Source organism: Porites lutea, chromosome 8 (genome assembly GCF_958299795.1).
Source record: "Porites lutea chromosome 8, jaPorLute2.1, whole genome shotgun sequence".
Classification (NCBI taxonomy): Eukaryota; Metazoa; Cnidaria; class Anthozoa; order Scleractinia; family Poritidae; genus Porites; species Porites lutea.
Genome location: NC_133208.1, coordinates 3662465 through 3681420, shown reverse-complemented (window position 1 = coordinate 3681420; position 18956 = coordinate 3662465). Strand labels below are relative to the sequence as shown.

Below are 18956 nucleotides of genomic sequence, written 5' to 3'. Positions count from 1 at the left end.
TGGAGTTTCGACTGTACTGCAGTCATTATAAAGAAGCTTGATAATGTATAATAAAATCCGTTTAAACATATCTCTGCGTTGAATTCACAAGTACATTACACTGATTTGAGTGCGATAATTGAGTTTGTGAACGTTGACATCATTGTGATTACTGTATCGTTAGCGAGGTCACTCACCGAGTCATTTTAAGTGCTGAGATTTCCCAAAAGGGGCTTGGGACCCGGAAAAACTGTCCCTCTTCCCTGAATAGAGATGTTCTTTAAATAAACTTGATAAAAAATTATGTAAACATTTTTCGGGGACCAAGTTTTGCATCCCTTAATAGGGGTGAATAGAAGTCTCCCATGCATACACTGTACCATACAGAGAGAGCGGGAACTTTGAAAGTATTAAATTGAGATGTCGATAACTGTGAATGTGGTTGTTGAATTTGATCGTTAAATATCCTTGAATGTGCATGTAATTAAATTAGAGTTCTTAAGTTTAAAGAACCGCTATTCGTCGATCAAACTTGCGCACGCACAGGCTTTGTAGAAATGAAAAAAAGAGAAAAGACATAGATTTTAGATAGATTTGGTTCGCTTCAGACACGGAAAGAAGAGAAAGTGCGTCTCTGGTGACATAAGTGTACACTCATGTACGGTCATTCTCATGGAATTTTCTCTCCCATGGGTTCTAGTTTAGATTGCACCTCGAAAATGTGTTAACTAAGGTCGTAATAGCTCAAAATTTTCCTTCAAGTGTGAGAATTGAGAATTTGGTCCACAGGCTCGAAAAGAATTCCGACGGAATGAAGTGTGGAGGAAGACAGGGGGCCACAGCCCATCCAGAACACTATACACGGATAGGACATCGGAATTTTTCTAACTGAGCCCTATACACTAACATGTATGAAAAAACATAGACAGTGTCCAGACAGAGACGCTCTTTGCGCGTTTTATTTAAGTAGTCGCACTTTTCAAATGGTAATCGTACAAATTTAGCTTCAGATATTAAAATGAACATTAAATGTTTTGCTTTAAGAGGAAAATGTGGAAATGAGATGGTGTTCAAGTGCACAGTATCTCGTCAATTACTAGCCTGCTTAGCAAGCGTTTCCGCGCGAGTTCGTCATATACTCATTCTCCTCATTGTTTTCAATACCCTTTTCTTGGTTATGATATGGAGAATATGTTTAGTGATCAAGGCCTTTTTAACTTGTTGATCATTTTTTTTACTCTCTGATCACTCCCAAGGGTTGAGGAGTCAAAGTCATTCGTTCAGTTCTTTTTCTTTTACTGGGTTTTAACACCTTTTTATAATTATTATACCTCCTCATCCCAGTTGGACCTTAAAAACTCAGTTAAAAATGAGAAAGCTTGTCTTATGAGCCAATGAGTCACGAGTCAAGTTATGAGTCAGGTCACTGAGCATTGAACACTGAAAATAGTGATTGAGTTTAAGCACTGACGATGGTGATTAGGGTGAGCCACTGACTCGAAGTGGTTAGCATTCATTTAGATTTAGGTTTGTAGCAGTTACCGGCGCGCAAATCTAAGGGAGTCGAACCATTGACTCATGACTCATTGACTCATCACTGACTCATGCCTCATGAATTATTGCAGTCTCATTTACCTTTCATTCTCGTTAAAAATATATTACACACAGAATCACGAGTTACCAGTTACCATTTCATGTGCCTGAACAGTCGCAAAATTGACATTTGTGCACATCAGTTATCTCTTGTCAATTATGCAATGGCCCAGACGCAAGTTACATGTACTTCTATCCCTTTCCACAGTCGTTTAAGAGAAGGAAAGGACGAAGGAATTGCATTGGAAGAATGCTTCGCATTCGTGTATAAAAAAATTTAATAGAAACCTGTTTAAAATAACGGCAAGCAAAAACATGAACCGGGTACGACCTGACCGAATGGATTTTTGGAAAGCGAAAAAAGGCGTCTTTTTGTTCTCTTCTAAATCTACTCCGTTATAACACAATATAACACGATATCTAACCTTGTTCTTTTACCGTTACTGACCTGTAAATTAGCCGCATGATGATCGTTCATGCTTCACGAATCTTCACCGACCTTTTCTCCCTGAGATGTAAAGGGAGGAACCCACAGTCCTTTTATACACAGGCAAAAAATTGTTTTAAACTTAGTGAACAGTGTGCAAATTAATGATGGTTGCGTGACAAAGCCTCGGCAGGAAGGCGTGACGACGTATGCAGTACTAATCTACTTGAAGTGCAAGTGCTTTGGCCATCAGTCGGTCTGTCATGGGAGCCTTTTCCTTTTTTGCTTTTCTTTCGGCTAACAAACATCTAAAAACAAAAAAACCGATAGTTTACTGAAATATTAATCTATTGATCTGACGTTAACTTGGGCACTAAGGGTTGAGAGTCCTCAATATGGTTCTTCAATCCCGTCATTCCGACCCAAATTCTCGCGAAATCTCGTAAGTCCCGATCGTTATTTTCGGGATCCCACAACCCGCGCATGCTTTCAATCCCGAATCTCGCCCCCACTTTTCTTTAAAATCCCGAATCCCACCCTTTAAATAATGCAAAACCCGGATCTCGAAAAACATATTCGGAACTCTCAGGGCTGTGGTTAAGATCCCAGAATTGGTATGAGGGGAAGAATGTTTGCACGCTTGAGAGCATAACTTCTCATAGTTAGAAAAAAGCAAAAAGAAAGACATTTTGCAAACTTTTGTTTTAAATATTTGTAAGAATTTTTCGTCAGTTGATGAGCTGTATTGCCACAGAATACTTGAATGAGTGCTTTAGACATTTAGACGCTTGGAAATTGTTGTTTCCTGTTCTTTCCTCGTTTTCAACTTATTTTCATTGTTTAAATATCGATGAAACAATCCTAATGATTAAAATTTCACTCTGCATTTGGATATGAGAGAAAACTCCTTTCCAACTTGTTTTCACAGATCACCTCACGGTGTTTGGATATCAAATAAAACACTCTTTCTCTTGTTAAAAAGACTTTTCTCTTAAGAGGTTCCTCGTCACGAGGGAACGATGAGAATCCACTTTTTTCTCGGGATCTTTCTAAATTTCTACTCTCCCATCCTCTGAACGTCTTAGAGCTAACAATGCCAGGAAAGAGGCCTCTGGAATCTCAAACGTAAGCTAAATGATCAAGACATAGTATGATTCGACATTTCGATGCTTCTAACATCATTACCGAGAAACACAATAACGGTTACAGATAACGTTGTACGAAAAACAACGTTCAAATACCTCACAAACTGGTGATCTTGCTTACGCTGTGACTGCAATCCAGCGTGGATCAAAAACAGCTCGTAGACATCGCGCTAAAGAAGGTGTATTGAAATGCCTTTAAAAACTTGGCACTGATAAAGTCGTAGTATAAAGAACTCTTATCAAACTACGCTGCGAAGTAATAAAGAAGCTGTCCCTTGCTGGATGACCAGAAAGAAATGTTCTCTCTTTAAGTTATTTTAGTTATATTCTTCCTTTCTTAACATCAGTTTGTTCTTGGCAAATTCTATCACTAAATGATGTTTTATACCAAAGAGTGAAAAGGCAGCTGGGAACATTACCCATACTACATACCCATACTACGTTTCCACAACGCCAAGAAACACCCACAAAATTGCAAGTACAAAAATAACAAGCAAAGCTTAACAAGATTAGTCAGTTAGAGCGTAGGTTGGTTACGCCACACTGAAGAAGACGTTATCCGCTAGGAGATCGTTTACACCGTTCACGGTGGACGGAAACCATGATAAACTAGACAGTAAGTGACGCAAACTTCCTGAAACTGCACGTTTTCACTCAAGGCATAAGTCCATAAACAGTATCTTTAAACTAAAGAACAATCAACATTTCCTCACCTGCGCTCGACTTCCACCTAACAGGTTGATTTTGTAACGCAAAGGTTTCAATATCTCCACCGCCTTGTCAAAATTGCCCTGCAAAGACGGTTGATATGTTTCTGTTACCACAACATACTGAAAAAATATTGTTAGTTTTCGTTAGTTACTTCACTTTCGAAAAAATAGAAATTTCTCCATACCTTATCAGCCTCCACAAAAGCTTCACACACAGGGACACCAACTTCACGCGATATTTCACAGTTTGAACCTGAACTATCGCTGGTGAAACAAAGGAAAAAATATGGCAATTGCTTTGGAAAGGTACTAAAGCCTTAATCTACTAATCGTCCGTTTATATACAATTTAATTGTTTTTTGGGGGGAGGGGCGGAGGAGGGTTAAAGTGGAGGGGAGAATAATGGCCTTCCAATGCGCGGAATTAACGGTGGGCAAACTATTTATACGAAGTGTCACAAATATGCTATAAGTGGCGTGGAATAGTTCCTGGGCTAAGCCAGTATTTTATTAAGTAATCAAGTCATTTTTATTTTTAAAGTTGGTCCTTTTCATAAGCCTTATTGGCTTCCATGGGCTCCCTTGCCTCATCTTTCTAAATTCGGTGTATATATTTAACGTAAATGGGAAAATGATAATAAAACAAACCCCAAAACGTGTGGGCCGAAGCCCTAGACCCTTCTTGATGTCGTTCAGAGAAATGTTAAGAGGCGTGGCCGGCTAAATTGAAACGGGTTGAAAACTGCAGTTTGGTTAACTCTATCTAAGCTCAGTCTAAATAAGCGACTCAGTTGCTTTAGTAAGGATGAGTTAGGTGGAGTGGGAGTAGGTACTGGCAATTTGCAGTCGCGCGTATGCCTGAACCGGTGATGTAACGAATTCCACCGGTATGAGGACGCTATCGCTTTTTTCATTGGCTATTACGAGGTTGCGCGGGAAACTGGGATCAATTAACCACCACTGACTCAGACGCAAACGCAACTTACGGCCTATCATATTCGAGATTATACTATACCTAACGTATGTCTTTAAAGAATTCAACAGCTTCATAGTCAGCTCTTCATTCTTAGCTCCAAGAGTACTCATCATCATGTGTGAGTCTGTAAAAGCCTGTACAGTAAAGGACTGGTGTTACTTCCGTCAGACCCCAGTTGTTCAAAAAGTGGATAACGCGATCCACTGGACAGCGCAATTGGTTTCGCTAATATTTATCCGCTAGATAGTGATTTATCCGCAGTATGTCGGTATCCCACGACACAAAAAAACAACTGGGTACTGAAGACACTGAGGCGATGAAACCCTCCCCACCCGAAGCACTTTCTACTTTATTTCAAAACAACCGTGCAAATTCTTTGTCTTAACTTTTGTCACTCCAGTTCAAATTCAGAGTCCATCCCCGTATATCAATAAAGCTTTGTTGGTTAATTCCTTCTTCAAACTATCAATATTTTTTCCTGCTGCCCTTGAAGTAAAGTGCGCATGATATTTGCATTCCCTCCTCATCCATTTGCTTAGTTGCTTATTTCCGGTTATTTGCTTCGAACTCCTGGTAACTCGAACCCTTTCTCGATTTCCCTATAAGGTTCGAGTTATCGGGAGTCGACTGTACTATCAACTCTTAATACATTCTGCACTCACCAAAAAATGATCATCCGCATGGCTTTCCCAGTATCGACACAGCTGTTGCCATCTGTCGCCAACATCAACCCCTAAACAATAAAGAAAACGAACTGTACAGTACCGCAAATGATCCCCGTCCGAGACCGCAAGTAATCCCCAATATGGACCGCAAATAATCCTAGACCGAGACCGCAAATGATCCCCAAACGATGCCGCAAGCGACCCCTAAAATGGTTTGCAAATGATCCCTGACCGAGACCGCAAGTGATCCCTAAAATGGACCGCGAATGATCCCCGATGAAGACCGTAAGTGACCCCCGAAGGTAGGTAAATCATCGTTACTGTCGACCACAAATGATCGCGAGAGGGAAATCAGAATAGCTTGGACAGAAGATACTGTATCACAGTGTCACGGTATATTATCATAATACAAAGTGTAAGACTAACCTTCAAAGGTTAATCGGTACAACAGAGAAGAACCATCAGACAACTGAAACGTCTTCTGGGCACCGCATCTCGGCAAAATCTGTAAACAAAACACTGAATTGTTTCAAACAGCATTTAACACAGGTACTCTCCCTCGGTACTGATTACTACTTCGTGTACAGTGGTTCTAATTTTGTAGAAATTGTCTGTGGACTTTAAAGAAAAGAAGAGCGCTTCTGAATAATCGTCATGTTTTGAACTCCATGATTCTTAGGGCGGGGGGGTGGGGGGGAGGGGGCGGCCATACACAGGCTATTGAATTAACAGAGGCATAGTTTATTATGCAGAACAGGGCAGTTCTAACTTAAACTTTAAGTCGGGATAAAATCCTCAAGTGTCACCAATGACTATTCAAATCAAAGTTATCGAGCACTTCTCCATAACGTTCTAAACGGGCTTTAAGTCAGTGGATTAGCAGAACTTACCTCATTATCATATATATTTAACGCACCTTCATAATCTCCCTGGTGAAGAAATAAACAAACAAAGTGACGGTATATTCAGCACTTGAAGAGCTCATTTTTTTGGAGGGAGGGGTAGGTAGGGCTGCTGGAGGGGATGTCCTTCACGATAATTGAAGATTGTGTGGGTATCAATTCTGTAAGGAGAACTCTAGGTTCTTTTCTTCTGCCTCGCCTATGTTACGGACTGAACAGAAACATCTGATTCACACTCATATTACAATATTTATGACGTGCGTTCGAATCCCACAGCTTCCACCACGTTTCAAGTAAGGTTCGCTTGCAGGGAACATACGATTCAGGTAAAGACAGTTTTACTGAAACTAGCACAAAGATCAAAGCACACGAATTAAACGCCTAATATGAGGACATTTTTATGATACTTGGCAACCAATTTGTCTAACTATTTGGGTGCGAGACGGTGATCCTCTTTCCCTTCCCGGCTTTCAAACGCCTGCCACGCCCTTCGCGCTTCTCACGCAACCAAAATACCCTTTCCATTCCCTTTCAAACGCAACGCCTACCACACAAATTAAGTAATCTATTGTAATCTATTGTAACACATCTCCACTCAAAACAGCCTCCACACAGAGATTTGTAGAACTTGTCTGCGCGCAAGGGAGGGCTATACACAGGGAAGAGGCATAGAATTTCATGCTGTTTGAAGTGAAGTGTGAAATGCACTAGCCGTTTAGCCTGAAACTCTACAAAATATCTGTACCTTTTCGATATAATACAGAGCCCAATGCCAGAAATTGTGACTGGATAGAGACTCACAGGACTGTAAAGAAAATTAAATAAAATAGTCATCATAAAATTTCTCTTCTAAAAGTAAAACCTTTTTTTAGAAGACCGAAAGGGATAAAATAAAAAAAATAATGATTTTACAACTTATCATCCATCTATTTCGGGCGCACCCGCATCGATTTGATTAGTCTATCCCTCCCCCGTTTGTAGCCCATGATCGCATGACAGATGCAATATATAAGACCGGTGTCACTCTGTAGTTGGTCAATGAATGTTATTACTGGTCGCCCACTTGAGCGTCTGCCGTGTTTTGGTTCCCAAAGAGGTAGTTAGGAAACAGTGTCATTCTCACTTCTTCAAAAGTGGCCACTAAACTGCAGCCAACGTATCTGGAGACTTGTTGAAAGACAACTTATAATACATGTGTGAAGTTTACCAAGATGCATCTCTTAATGTTGGCCTACAGCTGTGTTTTACAATGTACCTCACAAGACCGCTGATAAACCCAAAGTTTAAAATATACTGATTTTCACAGAAACTGACACGTACCACCCAATCATCTTGAGTTTTGCTCATAAACTCAATCCCCTCATCTTGCCGTCCCTCCATCTCCATAACATGGGCTAAGGCATGAGTAGCCCAGCAGTCCTTGGGAATCATCTCTAGTCCCTGAAGAGAAAAAAAACCGGGGGATTAAAGCGGCCCCCTCCACAGGCTTTCCCAAGAATAAGTGGGGCTTGGGAAACAAGCGAGCAGGCGAGACAAGCCGAGGGACGAGGTAGGGATTAAAGAAAATTTGTAACGATATTATAAACATCAACCAATACACAACATAGTCTATTTTAGCACAGTCAAACACTGTTATTGCAGAGATTCAGTAAACCATGGAAAGTGTTTTTATCAACGGGGTGTCCGTATTAAGCAGGTTGAATTTAGAAAAAAAGGTAAGGGCTTTCTTTCTCCAGGGACAAAGCAACTGTCTGTAATAATGAGACGTTCGTATTAGCAGGTGTCCGCTAAGTTGGGTCCATGTCTATGTCACACAGACAGTTAACAGCTGTCCACACCCCACTAGTCAATATTTATCCACTTACGCACTCTCAAGGACATTTACAGACTTTGAAATACCTCTCTAGCAGTTACATACCCTGCGAGCAGAGGCTACAATTTCGCTGTCTGAGCTGTCGTGCGAAAAGTAGCCTCTGCCGACTTGCAACCGTTCAAATCCGTCCAGAAATCTCGACGAATAAATTAAAAAAAAGGGTTTTTTTCCTGTTCTTGATCGGTTTAGACCATTGCGTGAGTCTTGCGTAGCAGATCAGAGTTGTCGCAATTTTTTTCTTTCCGCAAAAGTCGCAGCATTTGACGACAGACCCGACGACAAAATTTTGCTTGCGAATCACGTGACGAATTTCGCGCATGCACGATAGAAAATTGAACGGTTGTCGGCAGAGGCTACTTTTCGCACGCCAGCTCACACAGCGAAAATGCAACCTCTGCTCGCAGGGTAGCAGTTACATTGTTCCCAGAAAGACAGGAGCCATAAAATCATAAGTTGTATAAATTTGTGCTGCAGGTTGAAAAGGAAAAACTTCATTGCATATGTTTTACTCTCCATTGGATCAAATTATTTTAAAAATCATTGCATACACTGTACCTTACGAGCTTGCTTCTCTGCTTCTCTATAGAAATTTGTCTCTTCTAATCCAAATGCATGCATGCCATAGAGATACCTACAAGATAAAAATAAAAAAATGTTTAGGAACAGTCTTTTTCATGGTATTAAGGAATGATTGTGGTGAGCAAGTACACCATAAAAGTACAACAGAGTGCTATCTCCAGAGTTAAAAGTTTTGTGGTCTCATTACAGTGGAGCTCTAGCACATAAAAACTTTGATGAATATTATCTCTGCATCCTTACTGAAAAGTTCGGTTCTGAAAAAATCGTACGCACTTCCACCCGTTCATGTGGGCCAGGGTATAATTTTGCATTCAGGTAAACGCACAATTTGGAGGTAAATCACATAGCCACCAGAACTTTTAGAGAAAAACCAAACAACAAATGCCGAATCCTTTTTTCGACTAAATTTTAATGTCTACACTGAGGTGAATAACACAGAAAACAAACAGCATGAATAAAAACAAAGGAGAAGACTTTCATTATAAGTTATGTGTTTCCCTCCCTAAGAAACCCATATCCCTAGTGATATGCGTTCGCTTCCTCGGGAAACAAACATCTTTACTGATATGTGTTCCCCTACTAGGGAAAAACACATCCCTTTTGTTTTTCTCTGTTCCCGTACCTGGAAAAAAAATATCCCTAGTGATATGTGTTCCCCTACCAGGAAAACACACATAACTAGTGATATGTTTTCCCCTACCTGGGAAACTCATATCCCTAGTGATATGTGTTCCCCTACCTGGGAAACACATATCCCTAGTGATATGTGTTCCCTTACTCGGGAAACCCATATCCCTAGTGATATGTGTTCCCCTACCTGGGAAACACATATCCCTAGTGATATGTGTTCCCCTACCTAGGAAACACATATCCCTAGTGATACTTGTTCCCCTATCTGGGAAACATATATGCCTAGTGATATGTGTTCCCCTACCTGGGAAACACATATCCCTAGTGATATGTGTTCCCCTACCTGGGAAACACATATCCCTAGTGATATGTGTTCCCCTACCTGGGAAACACATATCCCTAGTGATACGTGTTCCCCTACCTGGGAAACATATATCCCTAGTGATATGTGTTCCCCTAGCTGGGAAAGACATATCCATAGTTATATGTGTTCACCTACCTGGGAAACACATATCCCTAGTGATATGTGTTCCCCTACCTGGGAAACACATATCCCTAGTGATACGTGTTCCCCTACCTGGGAAACACATATCCCTAGTAATATGTTTCCCGGCCAGGGAAACACATATCCCTAGTGATATGTGTTCCCCTACCTGGGCAACCCATATCTCTAGTGATATGTGTTCCCCTACCTGGGAAACACATATCCCTAGTGATACGTTTCCCTTACTCGGGAAACCCATATCCCTAGTGATATGTGTTCCCCTACCTGGGAAACACATATCCCTAGTGATATGTGTTCCCCAACCTGGGAAACACATGTATATCCCTAGCGATACATGTTCCCCTGCCTGGGAAACTCATATCCCTAGTGATATGTGTTCCCCTACCTGGGAAACACATATCCCTAGTGATATGTGTTTCCCTATCTGGGAAACACACATCCCTAGTGATAGGAGTTCCCCTACCTGGGAAACACACATCCCGAGTGATACAATTGTTCCCCTACCTGGGAAACACATATCCCTAGTGACATACATGTGTTTCCCTATCTGGGAAACACATATCCCGAGTGATATGTGTTCCCCTACCTGGGAAACACATATCCTAGTGATATGTGTTACCCTACACAGGAAATACTATATGACATGTGTTTTTTCGGGTAGGGGAACACATACAGTTAGGAATTGTTCCCCACTAGGGAAAACACTTTCCACTAGCGATATGTGGTAGGGGGAACACACTGAAACACATGCAACATTTCCTCTATAAAACGTGTTACTATAGGAATGTACTGGAAGTTTGAGGACGTAGTTGTGCAAAACAACAGCAAAGAAATGTACAAAAAAGTGTCCAGCATGTGCAAAGTTGTTCTTTTTCTAATTAGACCTATTGTTTAGTTTTTTTTTGTCATTCGCATTGCCATAGCCATTTAGCATTGCACAATTCCATTTTTTTGTTTGAGTAAACTATAGGTATATTGACAAGAGCTTCGCTTTTAGCCCTGGCTCAAATTATCGTTAGATCATAACTCCTCTATTTATCTCCCTGTCTCTTAAGCTGTATTGTAATGTAGTTCAACTGCCCACCCACCCTGTCAACTTCCAATAACCTCCAAGTCTGCATGTAGATACCCCCTTTAAGTCTAAATTGAGAAACACATGTGTGTAATAAAAACAGTCTGATTTACCCATATAATGGCATTTCCTTTTCCCAATGTGGAAAGACTCTGGCAACACTGTCCCTTATCCGATCTTTCGGACCAAAGAATATGCTGTACTCCGTAAGAAGCTTTAAGGCAAGGATGTCTGTAGGATATTCTGCGACAATATCATCCCAACAATCTTGTGCCTTGATAACATTTCTGAAAATCAAAGCACAAGTCAGAGTAAAAGCAGGACTTTAGGCAATGTTGACGTAATGAAATTACCTACTGTGAAATAATTTTTAACTATATGGGGGAATAACTCTAATCTTAAGGAGGCGGGTTTAATGACAATTCCCCATGTTCCAAATGAGGGAAAAACTGTGTACCATATGCCACTACATGGTCTCTTGGGATTGTTTGGAGAGACAGCATGAGGGTCAACAAAGCTAAAAAAGCGCGCTTTACTTGAGCGTAAATGTATTTAGCACGACAGTACTAACTGGGGACACTATTTTCATGTCTACAACTTGAGACGGGACCACCATTTAACATGGTTATCTAAGCCACGTGACGGTCAATCCGCTTGCACAGTGCAAAGGGAGTACCTTCATTTCTCAGTTATTTTAAGACTCTGAGTAATTGTCCGGCTCTAGGAATCAAACCCATGACCTCCAGCTCTGCTGCAGTCAAGCCCTCTACTGACTGAGCTAATCCTGCTGCGGCACACTACAAATATTACATGTAACATGTTCCAAACAGCGATAATACTAGTAGTTTCAGAAATGCAACTTATCTTCAATAATTAAAAATATTAAAGAATTCCAAAAAACCCTGATGCACTGTCAGGTATGTCTTTTTTACTCAGAATAACCTTGAGGGCGTCTTTATCAGGTGGTGTGCTACTGTCGGCAATGTTTTTACTGTCCCTCCAAACAATCCCTTATTAGAGCCTTTGCAGTGATGAGTCATACCAGTTCAGCGCTTGTTTAAAACAGAGCCAAATGAATAACTGGAATGAAACCCCAACAGGGGACCAACTCTGGGCGTGGTTCAGGCTTTATTTGACCCCTAAGAAAACACTATGAATCTAACACAACTAAGACAGCATGCAAAGAAACTAGTGTCCTTTAGCTTGGGGCTAGTAGATTCTGCTATTGGGCTAGTGAATTCTGTTTACATTCTTAACTTGCCCAATAGCAAGTCATGTTTTTGGGGACTTCAAATTACAATTATTTTCAGGCTAGCTAGTTGAAACGAATTTTGGGCTAGTAAATGCTGGACAGCTTGCCATTCAGGCAAGCTGTAAAACTAACTTTCTTTGCACCCTGTAAGAATTAGTACAGTGTATGATTTAACCCTTTAACTCCCAATAGTGACCAACATCAATTTTCTCCTAACAATATCCATACACTGTCATGAGATGAGGTTATGAGAATTAATAAAATGATCACCGAAGAGAAAATACTTTGATCTTTTATCAAATTCTCTTAACTAATTCTTAAAGGAAATGTATAGAGATCAGTTTGGAGAATTTGTATGTGGATATTGGGGCTTAAAGGGTTAAATAGTTTTATACAATAGTTGTAAGAAAAAACAATACCTTGCTGACATGTGTTTTATAGACTCTACATACAGTTTCTCCCTTTCTGTCAACTCCTTTTTGGCCGATAAAGAGAAAATAGTATCCATAGAATCTTTGAGCTGAAGGGAAGTGGCTAAAACATGACCCATGACTGAAAAAAAAAATACCACACTTTAATTATTATTATTAACAAGAAAATTATTCTCAATGACTTGTATTCTTTTTCATTAGTCTCTTGAGTTCATCATCTTGTCAATATCATTGTTATAATAACTTTTACCTCATATTAGATGAAGCGCTTCTTAGGACCACTCTTGTAAGTGGCCAACTCTAGTGTTACAACCACCTTTGTGAAACCTCGTTTGAACTTTGAGTTAAACTTTGTAATGAAAAGCTCTCATAAGGGACCACTCCCAGAAGCAACCGCAACCACTTTTGGGATTAACTAAATGTACTTTTCCTTTGTTTTTATTAAAACTCTTGTAAGTGACCACTCAGAGTCTTATTCATATCACTGTTTAAATCAACACTTTAATGAAACAGCAGACCGCACTTTAAAATGGTTCATTGACAATGATTTTGGGGTTACTTAGTGTAAAAAATTGGACATAAAGTTGTGCCTTGTCTGTATCAGATATAAAGGCACTCATTAAACATAAAAAATTTCTTTCGTTTTTCTTTTATAAATTATTAATGAGTTTTTGAAACTCTCGTAAGTGACCACCCTCTAAAGTTTTCCCATGCGGTCACTTATGAGAGCTCATCCTCATAAGTGACGGCAGCTCTTAAGTTACAACCACTTTTTCCAATTTCAAAGGTGGTAACTTACCAGAGCCTCAACTGTAAGTTTTCTCATTAGGGTACATGACATAGCCAGACACTAATTCTTGCCAAGACAATACCGGTCCAAAATAAATAAAGGGGTGGGAGGTTCATAGAAACAAAATAATGTCTTCTAAAAAAATATGAAGGAGGTATGGACATTTTCTGGAACTAAATTATAGGACTTAATAAACAAAAACAATATGAAAACATAAAAAAGAGATGCTTACGGAAATCAGGATCAGCCTGAAGCATCTTTGAAACGGATCCTTCCAAACCTCCAACAGTTTGATCATCGGCATGAGCAATCACCTAATATGTGCAAACAATGGAGTCTATTAATATCCATCTATAAGGGGATACTTCCTAGTAATAGGCTAATGGGGATGTGCCGCTGGATGGGGTAGCATAATTATTTATGACTGGATTGACTATAATGGGCTTATTTTCATTACAGTTACTAGAATGGGATCACACCTTTTGGGATTTGGGGGATCAGAAAATTCAGGAAGCTATGGATTTTAAAATGGGAAGAGTTCATGTCATCACAGTTAACCAGTTTGTCAATTCATCTCAGGATGGGGATTGCAAAATTACATTTTCCCCTAAAGTGACTAAGATGGGGTCTATATTTGGCCACAAGATAGACTATGATGGGGTAGGGGTTCTGAGAGGCCAGAGGCACACACACAGAAAAAATTAACCCAAGTAACCCCACCCCCTCCTCCCCAATTAATATTCAATTTGCAACTTTGTAAGAGACTGGGATGAGTTAGTTTTTGCAAAGACTTCTGGGATTGTTACCCTGGGATGCACCAGTCAGCTATTGGCCAATTTGTTTTCCCTTTTCCCAGTCCCAGTCCCAGTCCCATGCAGTCTAAGTCTTTCCAAAATTAATGACTTGACTCAGTTTCTTTCTCATTTCTAAAGTGGCGAATGAGACCACAAAAAGGAGTGATAATTATGTGCCAGAGCCTAAATAACAGTTGGTCATCTGCAGTCATTCATGTCTGATAACATTTGCCATGTTCTACCTAATTGGTAGAACACAAGGAGACATATTTACAGTGTGACTACCCGAACTGGGGCACTTGGAAGATTAATATTCAGTCAGAAAGTCTTATGATGCAAACAAAAGATTCTCAAGTTTTTTTGTAAACGGAACAATAAAATTCAAGGATCAACTATGCAACCGTTGAAAACTTCAAACCATTTAAACTTATCTAACCTCTCAGGAAACAGCACTCAAATCAGGAATGTTATTGGTCTGTTTGCAAAAAACTTAAGAATCTGTTGTTGACTGGTGTTGCAATAAATTGTAAACAACATTTTCATTGTATGTCAACACATTATTGGAGCAAAATATCAAAGAATACACTCATAAAAAAAATGATTGACTGGAGTTGTTTTGGACCAGAAAAGGAGTTCATAACATAGTGTGGACTGGCCCTTTCTTATCAAATCCAGAAGGATATATACACAGGACCTAGCTCCCTCACACCCCTCCCCTCATAGGAAATGTAGACCCCAGTAGAGTGGTCTAATTGTCTTGGGCAGTAGGGGTGGGGGGGGGGACTGTGGTGCACCATGTAGGTCTGTGACTGTAGTAACTGGATTGATACTCTTGTGATCTAATCCTACTGAGAACTGGTAAGACTATAGTAACTTAAATTAAATCTAGGAAATAATCAAATTAACTTGAGACAGAGTCCATCAGGAAACTGAGTAATTTCAATTTTCAAATGTTAGACAAAAACCTTGTACCAGAATAATTTAAACAATATCACATTCACTTCAATTATCAGAATAATTTAAAGAATATTGCAATCTTTTTTACATTTTTCAAGGGCTATAGGTGTAATTAGTTATCTGTAATAACACCAAAGACTATTTCTCATGGGAGCCCGAGAAAATAAATGTCAAATTTCACAAGAATTATGAAAACACAGAAAAAATTCTGAAAATTTCATGTGCGAGATGTCATTTTGTAAAATTTGACATAATTAATTTCTCGGGCTCCCATGAGAAATAGTCTTTCGTGTTATTACAGATAACTAATTACATCTATAGCCCTTGAAAAATGTAAAAAAGATTGCAATATTCTTTAAATTATTCTGATACAAGGTTTTTGTCTACTGAAAATTAAAATTACTCAATTTCCTGATGGATTCTGCCTTAATATTTATTACAATATACTATTTTCATAAGATTATTTTTGACACAGACCTGAGTAAGAGTTGCATCATACATTTTTGCAGCTTCATTACTTGTAGTACCCAAGCGAAGGCCTTCCTTTCTCCAAGCCTGCAGTTTGAACAGAATCACAACTGATTAAGATTGTTGGCTGCCTTTGCACTGATCATCTCTGACAAGTGCATATATCAAGTTAGCAGCCAATATGAAAAAGAGATTAAGACGGAATCCATCAGGAAATTGAAAAATTTTAACTTTCAGTGGACAAAAACCTTGTACCAGAATAATTTAAACAATACTGCATTACTTTTTTCATTTTTCAAGGGCTATAGATATAATTTATTATCTGAAATAACACCAAAGACTATTTCTCATGGATGCACGAGAAAATAAATGTCAAATTTCACAAGAATTGTGAAAACACAGGTAAAATTCTGAAAATTTCATGTGTAAGCTGTCATTTTGTGAAATTTGACATTTGTTTTCTCAGGCTCCCATAAGAATTTTTTTTTTGTGTTATTACAGATAACTTAAATTACATCTATATAGCCCTTGAAAATGTAAAAAATAATGCGATATTACTTAAATTATCCTGGTACAACGTTTTTGTCCACTGAAAATTAAAATTACTCAATATCCTGATGGATTCCTCTTAAAAATCTACAGAAAGATTTTTTTAATAGACCAACTGAACAAAGGAGCTGTAAATCAATATTTAGGTACAGCTTTAGGAAGAGTTTTTCAGGCTGAGTTGAGGATTAATATTTTGAGACGGTGATTTACATATAAGAACTGGGCGTGTTGATGAGTGCTAATGCCCCCCACATCAGTGCATCAGTGGATGATTAAACTTGTGTTAAATTATACACTTTTGGCATTTGACTTCCACACTTTGAAGAACAGACTCGCTTTTATTTTAATTTGTCAATTTATTTATTTATTTTGTGCCTATTAAAAATGCACACAACAACATCAGGCAATGTCAGCATTTCTTGATCTTCAGAAAAAATGAGGAAGTCAATGGACTGAAAGCTTCTCAGGGCAAATATAAACTCACTGAAAATCGACAGTCATAGTGTATAAAATGTTTTAGTTCAAATTTATCCGCTTGGTTTAAATTTTAATTTCTCTCTGTTTTAAACTCATTATCTTACATGACCATACCCAAAACAAATTTATAATAAAAATTAAACCAAGCGGATAAAATTGAACCAAGCCAAACCAAACACAAAGAAGTTTAATAATTTTTGGGACTTTGGTTGCTTTAAATTAAATGAAGCTACAAGTTTTCCAGCAACTCAAGAACAGACCATGTAGAAAACTTTGCTATAATAAGTTTCCACCCTAGTGTGCTAGATCAAAGGCATTATTCAGCAATATTTCAGGTAATTCTTTTAGCTTAGGTTCGATGGTCAATTATTATTACCATAATTACGGGACGCTTGTAAGTGTTTTTAAGCACAAAAGTTACTTACATCGACATCTCTCCAATGTGAATGTGTGTAGGACATATCTCCGTCGCCTCTTCACTCCCAAGGATGTGTTACTCTCCAATACCTACCTTCGAATGATCGTGACCCAGCGCGCGCAAGGTACATATGCACAGAGGGAATTTGTGGAGGACTGGAAACAGTGTCAGTCGCACAGTCACGCAGTCCACAGTCACGCAATAAACTAAGAATAATTTGATACTTCCGGTAAATGGTCATACAACCAAAAAAAGACGGGAAAAAAAACACTTTGGGGTTTTAACATTTAAAACAGGGTAGACTATGAAGCTATCGCGTGTTGTATTTTGCATGTCAGTGGCGATAGAGAAAGTACTCGTGCGTAACAACCGTTAGCCACGCAGGCTAAAAACAGCAGGTCTCTTATCCGGGGAATAATCCTTGTTCAAATCATTCCGGTGGAAGTGGCTTTCACGAGGCAAGGCCCTCTTAGAAAATTGCACGCTTCTTCAATTCTTCGATGTTGCCTCTTACAGGACTCAAGAAGCACCTCAAGCAGTAGACTAAACCAGATCGGAAAACAATAGAGTAGACCCTAGCCCTCATTCTCGTCCCAAGTACAAAAGAAACGACGGGCTAAGGGAAAGAGAATGTACGCTGCGTTGGAGTGGGGAGGTAAGGGAATATTTAGTGAGGTGGTTTCCTCCATACCCCTCCGCTATTCTGTCTACCACGCAGGCTGAGTATACCCCCCTCCCCCCACCCTCCATCCTATTGTAGGTCAACAGAGTCAAATCTCCTGGATGAAACAATTACAATGGGCTGAAATGACCTTCTTAATTAGCCTTCAAACTCAGTAGAGTGGCTTTCACGCATCCACTCTCTTCAACACACCCCGCCCCTATCTTCGCGCGCGCTCCTTTCCGCTCCCAGTTGTCGCTTCCACGTTGCCACCTTCATTTAGTCTGTCTATAGGTTTTGAGGTGCAAAGGAGTAGAACTAGAAGCTTTATGTTCTCTCGATAAATGTTGCCGCACGTGAAAAGTCGCACATGACATGACAGAGAGCAAGAAACGAGAGCCTCATAATTTCCTGTTATTCTTTGAAAGTCAGTCTTTGATATGATAAGTAAAGTGAGACATCTGTTAAATGGAAAATTTATCCGATTGTGCTACCACTTAAAAGGTTATCGTCTAACTTTCTTAAGATACTGCTCATGATACAAGTCCACTATAACAATGCAATCTTAACGTAAAATCTGTGCCCATGGTAAACAATTCACCTGAAAATCTGTTTCGTCCAGTGTTGTTCAGCAGTTAATTATGATATTCACTTATGGTTACGCATTTTTAACCCTTAAAGACATTGATTATGTAGTTTTTTGCCATTCAAGAAATTAAGCAGTAAAAAAAATATTTTGATAAAGCTCTTTATCCAGCAGTTCCAAGGAGCTGGTCCGGGCAAGCAAGCTAATACATCAACAGCTGTCGATTGCACACACCGCTGAAGTCAATCGTGATTAACAGTGGAGATAGAAGACTTCGGGTGTCGGTACCTTTCGCCTCATTCATCGCCAGCCTGTGTAGCAGTTGGAAGGCTGAACTAAAAAGCTACGGGTCTTTCCCGAAGATCTTCGAGCAGTTACTAAGGAGAAAGCAAAGGGGGATAATTAAGCAATGCCTGCTTTTAGTCAGTATTGAAGACTATGAAATCAAAGGTATAGTTGACAATGTGAACGGTTGCTTTTCAGTATAATTCAATTGATGCAGTGGTCGAGCCATGGCG

General features: G+C 39.4%; 1 protein-coding gene across 3 annotated transcripts; it reads right to left on the bottom strand.

Moving 5' to 3' along the window:
- Positions 1-1919: 1919 nt before the first annotated feature.
- Positions 1920-17301, bottom strand: LOC140945701 (tetratricopeptide repeat protein 38-like). Of its 3 annotated transcripts, XM_073394735.1 has the most exons (16): positions 17199-17301; positions 15757-15834; positions 13761-13842; positions 12727-12859; positions 11169-11342; positions 8825-8900; positions 7717-7836; positions 7142-7201; positions 6385-6423; positions 5921-5999; positions 5492-5562; positions 4869-4963; positions 4040-4118; positions 3858-3935; positions 3241-3314; positions 1923-2307 (listed from the first exon to the last, which is right to left on the bottom strand). In XM_073394735.1, exons 1-16 carry the CDS (start codon positions 17232-17234, stop codon positions 2217-2219), a joined length of 1365 nt encoding a protein of 454 aa, XP_073250836.1. In that variant the 5' UTR covers positions 17235-17301; the 3' UTR covers positions 1923-2216. The 3 variants fall into 3 exon arrangements, with proteins under 3 accessions (XP_073250837.1, XP_073250838.1, XP_073250836.1); XM_073394736.1 differs by lacking the exon at positions 3241-3314 and having other exon boundaries at positions 1920-2307; XM_073394737.1 differs by lacking the exon at positions 7142-7201 and having other exon boundaries at positions 1922-2307.
- Positions 17302-18956: the final 1655 nt, after the last annotated feature.

Excerpts from the sequence above, each read along its gene's own strand:
- LOC140945701 (XM_073394735.1), bottom strand. The coding sequence starts at position 17,234 with ATGTCCTACACACATTCACATTGGAGAGATGTCGAT. Across the intron at positions 4,964-5,491 it reads ATGCGGATGATCATTTTTTG|GCTTTTACAGACTCACACAT; the intron begins GTGAGTGCAGAA and ends TTTACTGTACAG. Across the intron at positions 3,936-4,039 it reads CTTTTGTGGAGGCTGATAAG|GGCAATTTTGACAAGGCGGT; the intron begins GTATGGAGAAAT and ends CCGTCTTTGCAG.